This window comes from Vanellus vanellus, assembly GCF_965231255.1.
Source record: "Vanellus vanellus genome assembly, chromosome: 5".
NCBI lineage: Eukaryota > Metazoa > Chordata > Aves > Charadriiformes > Charadriidae > Vanellus > Vanellus vanellus.
In genome coordinates, this window is record NC_138910.1 from 18,418,622 (window position 1) to 18,430,947 (window position 12,326).

The 12,326-nt window shown below is 60.8% G+C and overlaps 1 protein-coding gene across 1 annotated transcript; it reads left to right on the top strand.

The window, feature by feature from the left end:
• Window positions 1-3,560: 3,560 nt before the first annotated feature.
• CDK5R2 (cyclin dependent kinase 5 regulatory subunit 2) lies at window positions 3,561-4,526 on the top strand (the record flags this gene model as incomplete). The annotated part of the gene is made up of 1 exon (XM_082483751.1): window positions 3,561-4,526. The coding sequence occupies one exon, from the start codon at window positions 3,561-3,563 to the stop codon at window positions 4,524-4,526; it is 966 nt and encodes a 321-aa protein (XP_082339877.1).
• Between the last annotated feature and the right edge of the window lie 7,800 nt (window positions 4,527-12,326).

Genomic DNA, 12,326 nt, shown 5'->3' on the forward strand with positions numbered 1-12,326 from the left:
CTGCCCTGCCCCAGGCTGGGAGCTTGTACATTTCTGAGCCACAGCCCCAGCATGGCAGCATCATGCAGAGACAGCTTGGAGAGGACGCGAGGGTTGGCACGGGCTTCACCAAGCCTGACCTGACCCCACGTTCCCACCTGAACCAGGCAGGCAGAGCTGCACAGCTCTGTGCAGTGCGAGATTGGACTCAGGTGGAGCAGAGCGGGAGACTGGCTGCCAGGTATCCACAGGGAACTGTGTGGTTCCTGCAGGTCAACACTAGCTCTTTTAGAGCCTTTGCACAGTACTGCCAGGTTTTACCCCTGCTTCTCTCCTGGTACTGCTGTTTCCCTGCCTGCCTCCATCCCTGGAGCCCAGCCAGCTGTGTTGGGTACCAGAATGCTCCAACTCATTACCTGGAACACCCCTGATTCAGGGCAGGGATACCTCTTTACACAGCCCAAATTAAGAGTCCGGACAAGCAAACCATCCTTTTGTTGGTGCTAGCACAAAGCTGATGTGTGTGTTGTCCTGGCCAGAGCAACCCTTAGTAGCAGGGGATCTGTGTATGCCAACAGTGCCCCCGCAAAGCCACACCACCAGCAGCTGAAGATTTGTCTGAGGGCAGGACCCTGAGAGCAGCGTTGAGACTGACAGTGCCTGGAGCCCTACTCCATTCCTCCCTTGCCATTCCAGCTGCCTGGGGTGGGAATCTCAATTCCTTGGGGAAGGGAAATGCTACTCTCCCCTCTTGCTTTGTGCCTTCCCCTGCCAACTGACCATTTACAATCAAGACCTAAAGGAAGTGCCAAGCAGAGATGGCCCCAAGGACGTAGCTCATGCTGTATCATTGCCTGCCAACCTCAGGGCTGGAGCCTGACAAGTAAAACTGAAGAAGGGGGGAAAAGATCCTCCTCTTTCACGTGGAAGAGCAGCTGCCTCCCAAGTAAGCTGCAAAGCTGCTTCTTTACCTGCATAAGAAACATCCTGCTGTTCTTGTAGGGCTTGGGTAATTCCCTAGTGCTTGCAGGAAGCCCTTGCCCCTGCCAGCAGTGCTGGCTTGGGGAAGGACTGTGCGCTCAATGACCTCCTCTACCCCAGAGCTGATCCCGCAGCAGGACACAGGCAGCTGCAGGCGAGAAGGGAATATCTGGCCCTGGAGCTCTTCTGCTGCTCATAGCCAAGGCCTCAAGCTGCATTACTGAACAGCCCGGGGCTGGATTTTTTAAACAGGCTTCAGCCAAATCTCCCCTCCTGGGAGTGGTAGGAGGTGCACACACACGGAGCTGCTTGGTGCTGGTAACCGCAAGCCCAGCTGGGGGAGGCTGGGGAGTTCTCTGGGCTGATCCTCTGTGTAAAAGCCTGCAAAGCCCAGTTCATGGCTGCTGAATACAAATAGCCCTTCTAAATGAGTTCAGGGAAGCCAATTTTGGAGAGCTCACACAGGGTGGAGGTGGCTTCATGTGTTTCAGATGAAGCAAGATGAGAGCAATTTTGCTCCAGCAGGAGCTAGTCATATGCAAGGAGGTCTCTGCTTCCTCACCTGCAAAATTCAGCTGTGGGTTTCTGATGACATCGTGTTTGAGCACCAGAAAATCAGTCCACGCAAAGAGAGCAAAGACCACAGGCTCCTTCTCATCCCATCCCTAGGGCTCCTCCATCTTCTTGGCTGGATTGAAGCCAGCTCTGTATATCCAAAGGTGCTGACTTAATCTTCAGCAGAATCCTTGTCCTGATTTTCTTCCTCTGTGTTTGCTCCCCTTTACCAAACCCTCCTGATTACCTCAGCCCAGCCAAAGCTGGCCTTGGGCAGGTGATGCTGGCCCAGATCCACTTTGATTCTGGCCACTCCCAAAGCAAACCCCTGTGTCTGGGGGTCTGTGTGCACATGTGTGTGTTCTTGGCAGATCCCACTGCAGCCTCCTGCAAGGAAACAGCAGGACGTGGCTGGCCACAGCACAGGATACGTGGGAACGAGACTTTGCCCCTCTTCCCTGCCATGGCACAGAGGGCACACCCTCTGTCCTGCCCCGAGGTGTGGCATGTCAGTCCCAGGCCCGGCTGGAAGCCTGAAAGCCATCTCTGAGCCTGTGCTTTCATTGCAAACACCTCCAGCATCAGCAGTGCAGGAGGAAGCAGGGGGGGGAGGCTGGCTTAGCTCCTCCCGGTTGATAATTCATTACCGCCTGTTAGCCTGGATCCATCCGGCAGCAGCTACATCCTGGCACCGACATGTGTTCATTTCACACGTAAAATGCTGTATCAAAATGCATCATTGAGACATTCTCCCTGAAACCTTTCCCAGCTGCCTCTCCCGGCACTTTACATGCAGGAGCAGTCCTGGCAATTGGGGTGTTTTTTCCTAATGGATGCCTGGCACCCACTGTAGCAATCAGAGCTGCAGGATCCATCCTCCAGCTCATGAGAAAAAAAAAAGGGGGGGGGGGGACAACACACGACACTTCCTGCGAGGGGCAGGGATGCAGCAAGCAGAGGGTGCAGGTTTCATCCATGGCGTGCAGGTTTCATCCATGGGAGAAGCAGCCTGTGTGCATATGGCTGGTTTATCGCATACTGTTTTGCAATGATGCAGAAATGCAGCATGTCTTCTCTCCTCCCCCCAGGGCTCAGGGAGCCCTGGGCAGCAGGGCTGGCTGGTCTTGCCTTGGGGACCTGCAGGAGGCCTCTTCTCCTTTCTCCAAGGTCCCTGACTTTGGCCTGATGCTGGTGGCAGTCAGTGTGGCGGTAAATCTCCCCTCCAGAGCTCAGTGGGAAGAGGTGGGGGGGTGGGGGGGCACCCAACGCTCTCATAACAGGTGCTGGGAGGGGGGCTCCCCTAGAAGCCAGGTGCCTCCTGACTCCCTTCAGAACCATGCCCAGGGTCGGGCTGATGCTCAGGAGAACTGGGGCTCTCCTACCAAGCTTAGCCCCTTCATGGAGGCTGTCAAGTCACAGCCAGCCTTTCCCCAGCCCCAAGCCTTTTCCTGCTGCTCCCCCAGCACACACTCACACTCTTCTTGTTCTTCATCCCTTCTCATTCCCCCCTCTGGCATCGCCCAGGGCTTTTCTTCCCCACTGTGTCCCCCTAGCACCATTTGGGGAGAGGGAGGGGGGGGGGCTCTGCTGTCCTGTGAAGGTTCATCCCTCACCTCGAAGATGAGGGATGCCCTGCCGCCTCCCCACGTCCCTAAAACAGCGGGCTGAGGGGCTGCGACAGCATGATAGGTCGCAGCCCCTCAGCCCCGGCAGGAGCACCAGGCGAACCCCCCCATCGCTGAAGGTCACGTCAGAGCGGCCGCCGCCCGGCAGAGCCGCGCCGCGCCGGGCTCCCCCCACCGCCCCCCGGCAAGGAGGCGGACCGCACCGGGGGCCCGTGAGGCGTCGATTGGCTGGCGGCGGGGAGGCGGGGAGCGGCGGGGCCGCGGCTGGCTGCAGCGGCGGGCGCGGAGCCCAGAGCGGGCGCGGCGGAGCATCCTCGGGTACCGCGGCCCCGGTGCGGGCCGCCTCCCCCGCAGCCCCCGGCCTCCTATGGGCGGTGCCGGCGTCCCGGCCCCCGCACGCCCGTCCCGCTCGGCGTTAGCATGGGCACGGTGCTCTCCCTCTCCCCCGCCGCCTCCTCAGGCAAAGGCGGCGGCGGCGGGGGGCTGCTGGCCGAGAAGGCGCCGGGAAGGGTGCCGGGCAAGGGCGAGAGCCGGCTGAAGCGCCCCAGCGTGCTCATCTCGGCGCTCACCTGGAAGCGGCTGGTGGCCGCCTCGGCCAAGAAGAAGAAGAGCACCAAGAAGGTGACGCCGAAGCCCTGTGGCGGGGCCCCGGGAGGGGCCTCGGACCAGCCCGACCCGCTGGTGGTGCAGCGCAACCGCGAGAACTTGCGCAAATCGGTGGTGGGGCCGGCCGACGGTGCCAAGCAGGGCCCGCTGGCCGTGCCGGTGCCCACCGTGCCCTCGGCGCCGCAGGAGCTTCACCCGGGCTCCGGTGGGGGCAAGCCGCCGCCGCCGCCACCGCCGCCGGCCGGCAGCCGCACCCCGGGCTCCCCGCGGCGGGTGGTGGTGCAGGCTTCCACCGGCGAGCTGCTGCGCTGCTTGGGGGACTTCGTGTGCCGCCGCTGCTACCGGCTGAAGGAGCTGAGCCCCGGCGAGCTCATCTCCTGGTTCCGCAGCGTGGACCGCTCGCTGCTGCTGCAGGGCTGGCAGGACCAGGGCTTCATCACCCCGGCCAACCTGGTGTTCGTCTACCTGCTGTGCCGGGAAGCGCTGCGGGGCGAAGACATCGGGACCCAGGCCGAGCTGCAGGCCGCCTTCCTCACCTGCCTCTATCTCGCCTACTCCTACATGGGCAACGAGATCTCCTACCCGCTCAAGCCCTTTCTGGTGGAGGGCGACAAGGGGCGCTTCTGGGAGCGCTGCCTGGGCATCATCCAGCGCCTCAGCGCCAAGATGCTGCGAATCAACGCGGACCCGCACTACTTCACGCAACTCTTCCAGGACCTCAAGAGCGAGGGCGAGTGCGGAGACGGGTCCAAGCACTGGACGATCAGCCTGGATCGCTAGGGAGGTACCGGACCCCCGGCGCTGGGGGAGGAAAGGGCCGCGCACCGAGGGGCGGGGGAGGCGAAGGACTGCCGGATCCCCCCCCCCTCCCCCCGCATCCTCCTCGCCTTCCCCCCTCCCCGGCCGCCAGCTCCACGGAGACGCTGCCTGGACCCTCCCTGCTCCGGATCCGGCCGGTCACCTCCCTCCCCCCCTCCGACCCCAGCTAGAGGCAGCGCTCCGGGACACCGAGACGGCAGAGAAGACCGGGAGGGAGTGGGGTGGGGGGTGGGGGCGCTGTGTGTGTGTGCCCTCCCGCCTGCGCGATGGGAAGGGGGGGAGACTGCCGAGGAGCGCAGGCTCCTGGATGCGTTTTGTCTAGGAAAAAAAAAAAAGGGAGGGGGGGCAGAATGGAGCTGAGGGTCCCGGGGGGTGGGGTGCCTCCTGGGTGCTGCGGGGCCCCCGCGCAGACGGTGCATGTGAAGGACCCCCCCACACACACGCCGCGGGCAGAGTAGGGCCCCGCGCCGCCGCCCCGGAGCTGTCCGTGGTTCTGGAGCCGCCGCAGCTGAGCAGACAAAGGCGGGGGGGGGCGGCGGCGGGCTTTCGTGTCGTGGGCGCTTCCTCCTCCACCCCCTCCTCGCCCCGCGTGGGGGGCACGGCCCCCCCCTCCACACACCCCCCCCCCCAGGGCATGGGCGACGCTGCCCCTCACCCCGCGGGAGCCGCCGGCATGCCCCTTTGTTCGAACCGCTGGGGGGGGGGGGGGGGCGCCCACAGTTCCCCCCCGTCTGCTTACCGAAACGGGGTCCCGGTGGGATAAGCTCCCCCCCCTCCCCCCCCCGCGTTTCCCCCCCGGCTTGCTGCGGGGAAAGGGGTCTGCGCCAGAGGAGGCCTAGGGAGCCTGGGGGGAAGGGGCCTGCTATGGGGGGGGGGGGGCGGGGGGTGACTGTCCCTCTCCTCTTGCTTTGCTTCACTGGAGAATAAAGAGGTGGCCTGGACGGGCCTGGTGGTGGCTCCCTGGACTTGCTGGGCTGTGGGGTGCAAGGGGGATTGGGGGGGGCACCCCAACATCCCATTTGTGCCCCCTTCTCCTCCCCAAGAAGTATTGGGGGGGCTGGTTCTCCGAGGGGGTTTTACTCCCCAGTATGAGTTGGGGGTCAGAATCTCACCCCTGTTTGTTATGCCCAAGGCCAGTCCTGGTCCACCTGAATGCCTCTTGGCTCCCTGTGAGCTCTCCTGGCCTCCTCCATTCCAGATGGAAATGCCTGATGCCTGTCTGCTGCACTGAATTTAATTAGGATCCCACAGCCTGTGTCACCTCCTTTTTTTTTTCTTTTCTTTTTTTTTCCCTCCTTTCCAAAAGCTACATCCCCTCTCACCTTCTTCCTCCCTGTCTCTGCTCTGCAGGACCAGGCTCCCTTTACGGGCAGCAGCGGGCTGTGGGAGCTGTGTTGCTAGCCCAGTTACCAGCCCTGTGCTTCTGCAGACCCCCAGGGAGATGGGTGGAGAAGGGGAAGGCTTTGCCTTTCTCATAGCTGGTTGCTGCGCTTCAGGCTACTGAATTTGCCAGGGCTTTTCTAGCAGGATCCACAGCATACGCTCTCTCGTTGGGGTCTGCATCCAGTGCTTCCCCAGCCCGTCTGAGCCAGGCACTCGGGCTCTCCTCAGCCAGGAAGAGCTGTGCTGGCTCTGCAGGTCATGGAGGGTAAGCTGGATTCTCTCTACCTTTGTGTGCATCAGCAGAGCTGCTAATTAGGCCCAATCTGGCTCATTCAGGCAAAGCTGTGCTGCCAGGAAGACAGCACAGATGTCCCTGTGACGGGGGCTGACCTGGCAGGGTGCTGTGCAAGGCTTTTCTGTGGCTGCGTAAACCCACCGAGACCTCTGCTGCTCCCCTCCTCCCTGTCCCGAATGGATGCTCTTCTCCCTGTCTTTAGATTGACATTCGTGTGACCTTGTGGTGAGCTGTCTGGGCCAAAATCTACTCGCAGCCCACCCCAAATTTGGCCATATCAACATCTTGTGCTGGGGAAGGTAGCAGCTCTGACTTAGTCTGGCTTAAACAGGGGTGGAATTGGACCCTTAGAGCTCCCATAGGGATGCTGGGGGAACCCTGACTCTCCCCTATTGGCATTTTGCAGAGAGGGAAACTGAGGCAGAGGGAGATGAAGCAGAATGCTACAATCCAGCAAGAAGGGTCTGCAGCATTTCAGGATAACATCCAAACCATTGGTACCAGCTGACTCCACCCTGAGCTGGGGGTGTTTGTCCAGTGACCCCCTACCCCCAGCCATGGGACTTTATATCCTTTCCAGAGCTGAACAACCTGCCAGCACCGATGGAGGTTTCCCACCCTACAGATCCCCTCAGAGACACCCTCAGGGTCCTCCCAGCCTTTTAAAATGCTTCCAGCTGCAGCAAGGCCATGTCCTTCCCCTCCTCCCTTGTGTTTCATTGATTAAGAGTGCTAGGCCTCATTGGGGGATTTAGGAAGAGCTAATTGCAGACTGGTAATTGAAGACAGCTTGGAGTCTCTGGAAATGTCAAGGAATGAGAGATGAGCTTAGATGCTCCCGTGCATTTAAATATGCATCGTCGGCTCAGCCAGAGCCTTACTGAGGGGAGACATGTCTGGTTTTCCTTCCCCCAGAGGACCTCATATAGCTGCTGGGGGGAGCAGAGCGGGGGGGGGGGGGCACTAACCTTACCTTGCCTGGGAGCTTCCCCAAGGCAAAGGGGAGGTGGAGGGGGGACACAAGCATGGGGGGGTACTAAGGGTGGGAATCCTCAGACAGGCCTAGGAGCTTGGCATTTTCCCCCTCTCAAATGGTGTGTGCTTTAACCTGACAGACCCCTGTGCTGCTGTACGATACCATGGGGGTCTGGGCTCAGGAGCTGGCTATGGGGCAGCAGTAAGGGGATGGATAGAGATTGTCCCCAAGCTTGTTATCCCTGCAGCCACCCAGTGCTTCCTGAGGAGCAGTAAGGGGCTGAGACCCTCTCAGGAGGGGCTGGGAAACCCCCCTCACTACCAGCCGCAGAGCCCAGCAGTCTCTGGGGTTGCAGGGATGGGGGATTTACGTAGGATTTGGGGCTCAGAGGTAGAGCAGCAGGGCCAAGTCAGGGATCCATCACCACAAGGCCTTGGTGAAGAATCTCAGCCCTTTCCTAGTTTGAAATCCCTCCAGCAGCAACGCATCTCCTTTCTATGCCTCATAGTGGATGCCCCATGTGCTCCTCTTGCAGCAGGGGAGGTGGGAGCAAAGCTGCATGGCGCAGCCTGCAGTGGGTTCAGCCCCTCCTGCCTCAGGGAGGTCTTTTCTTAGGCTGTAGCATCCTCCTTTTGCTCCCCAAGGGTGTGCAGGGCTGCTGGAGGCACCCTGGGTGGCAGGTGGTCCCCAGGAGGCATAATGACCCATGAAAGGGGGGGGATTTCTATGAGCCCAGAGCTCATAGAGCAACAGCTCTGTGGGACTCTCATTGCCCTGCTGCTCTGTCGGCAGAGCAAACTCTATGCGCTGGAGGTGTGGGCCATGGCACTGGGATATGGAGGAGTGATAGGTGGCTGGAGCAGCCAGCCTAGCAAGCCGTGCCTCCTCCTGCCGGACTAACAGCAGGGGAGCTGTGCTTTTGCTATTAAGAGTTGGCAGCATCCCCCAGAGTGACTCGGAGCTGCTCTGTGGGGAGGAAACAGCTCCGGATGATGCAGACCCAGCACCCACGTAGCTGGGGAAGGACCTGCCTCAGCCCAGCTTTCTGCGCAAGCCCTTCTTCTCTGTTCAGTTCGAGGATGATGGATAACACATTCTTCAAGGCAGATGGAAGTGGGAGGTCTCTCTTCTGCCTCTATGGAAGCTACTCGGACTCCGGCTCCATCACAGTTTCAGGCTGTTGTGGCCCTGCTGAATTGGGGAAGACTTGTGGGTGCAGGTTTCTGGTCCCCTTCCTGCTCCATGGAATTTTGGTCACAGCTGCTGGTGGGATGTCTAGGGGGGGAAATGTGGACAAAGTGCCCCAAGGAGATGGCAGCAAATGGTAGAGAGAGCATGAGGGGTTCTAAACTAAATTGGCTGATATTTGTACCCAGGGAGGGGTGGGACAGCTGCCACTGGGTCTCAGCTGATGGGGGATGATGCATCCAGGCTGGGGTGGGAACCTGCAAGAGGCTTTGAGCTCTGCCTGTGCCCAGTGGCAGGCATGAGACTGAGGGAGGTGGGACAGCAGCCAGTTTCATCCCCTCTGTAGTCAAAACATGGCCTGTGGCACTGGCTGGCTGGTGATATGGGACTGAGGAGCACAGACTGGGGACAGCTCAGTGCCAAGAAGCTGGGGCAGGTGGAGAAGGGGAACCAGATGCCTTGGAGCCCTGCTGTGATGGTTTATCCTTCTGCCATGGAGATCGGCAGAGAGGAGGGCCAGGGCTGCCTAGGCTGGAGCATTAATTCCAGTCCACTGGGAGCTGAGCACGGAGGTTACCCTGTGCTGTGTCCCCTGCCTGTCTCATGGTCCTGTGTCACCCCTGAGTACCGAGGTCCTTGGGGGACAGCCAGGCAGCACCAAGCTGTGGCTTGGGGCAGTTGCGGGGAGCCTGCCCCAGGAAGTGAGTGCCCTCTGGGTGCTGCTCCCTCATCAGAAGTCCTGCATTAGAGTGTAATCTGGCATTAACGCATTAATCCAGTCCTCTCTGCTGCCCAGCCCCTGCCCTCGGCAGAGTCCAGCCCAAGGTCTCAGTGTACTGCTGGGCAGGAGCAGCACCGGGTCACTGTCTCCTCTGCAGCCCTTGCCCAGGCACCAGGGAGCAGGTGGCAGCAGGGACAAGGTTTGGGGCTCCATCCAGAGCATCCCTGCTCGCTGCCCTCCCCAGACACAGGGAAGTAACCCAAAATGCACAAAGCTCCTCCCAGGTGCAATCCAGGACCTGGAGGAAGAGAAGTCCAGGCCAGGGGGGGTTACGGTGACAGTACGGCCCCAGCCCTGAGCACTTTGGCAAGGGGGAAAGCAGCATCTTTTGGAAGCATCACAGTTGATTCCTTGGAGGGGCTTCACGAGTTGTTTTGGAGCCCGACTGCTGGCACCTGTGGGCTCCGGCTGAGCCACACCAAGTCACGAAGCGCTTTGCAAGGAGCCAGGCCAAGGGAAGGTGGCGTCTGGAGAGAGGATGTGAGTCAGCAGCTTGGGGGGGGGGTGGGGTGCCGAGCCGAGGAGCCAGCACAGCAGCGAGGATGCGAAGAGGAGGAAATAGGTGGGAACTGGGAGAGCTGGAGGGGGAGCAGGGGTGGGCAGGGAGGCAGCCCTCATCCCCCCGGGGGCAGATGTGACCTGGCTGTGCTGCAGAGGCTCTTCCCAGCATGAGAAATGAAGCAAGTGACGACGTGGCTCTGCTAAAATAGAAGAGGGGCTACTCCACCCCGCATCTGTTCCCTTACTGTGGGGCTGGGAGGCTTTGGGGGAGTTGGAGGGGTCCCCCCACCATCCTGGCGAGAGGTTGAGGCCAGGGCTCAATCCTGCCCTCTTGCTGGCTAGGCAAAGCCAGACATAAAGACTTTTTTTCTTTTTTAAGTAGGAAAAAAACCTTCTGCCTTTAATCTCAAGGCAGCAGAAGAAGCTGCCAGGCCATGTGCTCTCTGCTCCCACGTTCTTTCCAGCACAGGCTGAGGCCCTTTGGGACTGCGTTACCCCATCTCACCCAGGGCAGGGCACCTGAGGACTCCCCACAGGTAGGTCTGAAGCCTGCGGGTGTGCCAAGCCCATGCCAGCCACCCAGGACTGGCTCTCCACCCAGCTGGTGCACCCCACTGACAAGGACAGTGCTCCCCCATCAGCCCCCCGGGCTGGGCACTCCTGATCTGGGCCAGGGATGATGCTCTGCTGGGAGCTGTGCTGGGCTCAGCCCTGCTTGCCCATTGGCAGGATTTTGCTGCAGTCTGCTCCAAGCCGGCGGTTTTGGTGACTGAAGGAAGAAGTGCTGCCGGTGGGCTGGGTCAGACGGGGCTCTGGGGAGGGGGGAGGCTGGGTTGGGCGATGCTCTGTTGTCCCCCCTGCTCCGGTAAGCACAACATGGGGGGGGACTGCTCCCAGTGGGGACTGGGGATGGGAGCATCCCGAGTTGCCATGGTGACACTGGCTGCATCCTCAGGCAGGCAAGAACATCACTGGTGCAGTCCCGCATGGGTGTCCCCCACCTTCCTGGCTGCCATCCCTGGGCAGTGTAGGGCTGGTTCCAGGCTTTTGGGGTGGCACTCTGGGGACGCAGCAGGGGGACAGTGCCAGGTGAGTTCAGAGCAGAGCGAAGCAAGCCCTCAGCTGCAGCCTGTTGCACTGGGGGTGTGCAGTGGTCCTCCCTCTCCCAAAAAGGTAACTCTCCCCTTTCCCCAGCATGTCCTGCCTCTGATCTGGCAGGGACCTGGATTGCAGGGCCAGGAATGAGGAGGGAACTGGACTCACCTGGGCTTCCCTGGTGCAGGCACTGGCAGAGGGACAGAATGGATAGGAGCGGGATGGCAGGGGGAGGGGGGAGCTACTAGTGACCCACATCCCTTAATCCGTGTCCTGCCCTGCGTCATGCAGTTACCTAAGCCATGAAGCAGGCTCCCCTGGCGGGTGCACAGCCCCCTACCCCAGCTCTTGAGGGAGCCAGCTGTGGCCAACCCCCCCATTTTGCCCTCACAAGGCCAAGCTTGAAGGTAGGGGTGGGTGTCTCCAGCCCGAGTGCTCTTTGCATGGGGGTAGCTACTCCTTTTCCCCCCAAGTTTACCTCCCGCCATCCTTGGGGACCAGGATGTGCAAGGCTCAGGGACCCCGAAGGAAAGGACACCCCACTGGGAGTGACCTTCCCAGTCTCCACAGCTCCTTTTCCATACATGGGCTCCCCTCTAGCAGCATCAGCCCCTCCCACCCTGCAGCCTGAGCCCTCCCCAGAGGAGACATTGACATCAGATCCCCCTCCCTTAAGCTGATTAGGGCAGCAAGGACACATCTGAGCAGATGTCACCAAGGCCACGAGAGTGACTGGACCCTAGAGGAATGCAGAGGGTGGAGCACAGAGCCCCTAGATCTGGGGGCTGCTCTGATCTCTGGGGTGCAGGGAGAGGCTCTGGGGGCTGGCCACCCCCTCCATGGGCTGGATAATTGCACAGCATCCCCCTACACAGCCAGTCTGATCCCTGCTGTAAGCCTGGCCCCTAACCCTGGCACCCCAGACCCCCGATGGGGGTCGAATGGGGACCACAACCCCAAGGGGCAGGCAGAGGGAAGCCTCTGAGCCCACACCAGCCACCATGGGCACCAGTGAGTCTGTGGACATGTTCCTGAAGCTGGGCAAGCAGTGCTTCGCTGCTCACCCCTGCGTCAATGTCACACATAAGCCTGGCCACATGGCTTGGGACCTCCCTGCTCCTGGCACAACGCAGCCCAGCAGAGACACCTGTTGCAGGATTGGGCCATGCTGGGCCCAGTGCATTGCCCCGAACTGGTTGCACAGGGCTCTGTGCGTCATGAGAGATCTGGCTCCTGGCATCCCAAACTCCCCTGGATGATGGCAGGGTGGCAGACATCCCACCAGGCCAACTGGATCTCCTCTTTGCTTCCAACTGCCACATCCCCTTGCCAGCCTGGGAACAGGGCGTGTGGCTTCCTGGAGGGGTGGCTCAAGAAGCCCAGAGGTTTCCAGCTCTGCCCTATCTCTTGGGGACTGTTAAAGCCAGAGGTGGTGCCTGGAGAAAAGGTGGTGCAGCAAGGTGGCTGCATCCTCCTCATCCCAGCCCTGCAGGTGGTCTAGCTTGGATGGGAGGGGGTTTGCTGGGTGGTTTCCTCTCTCGC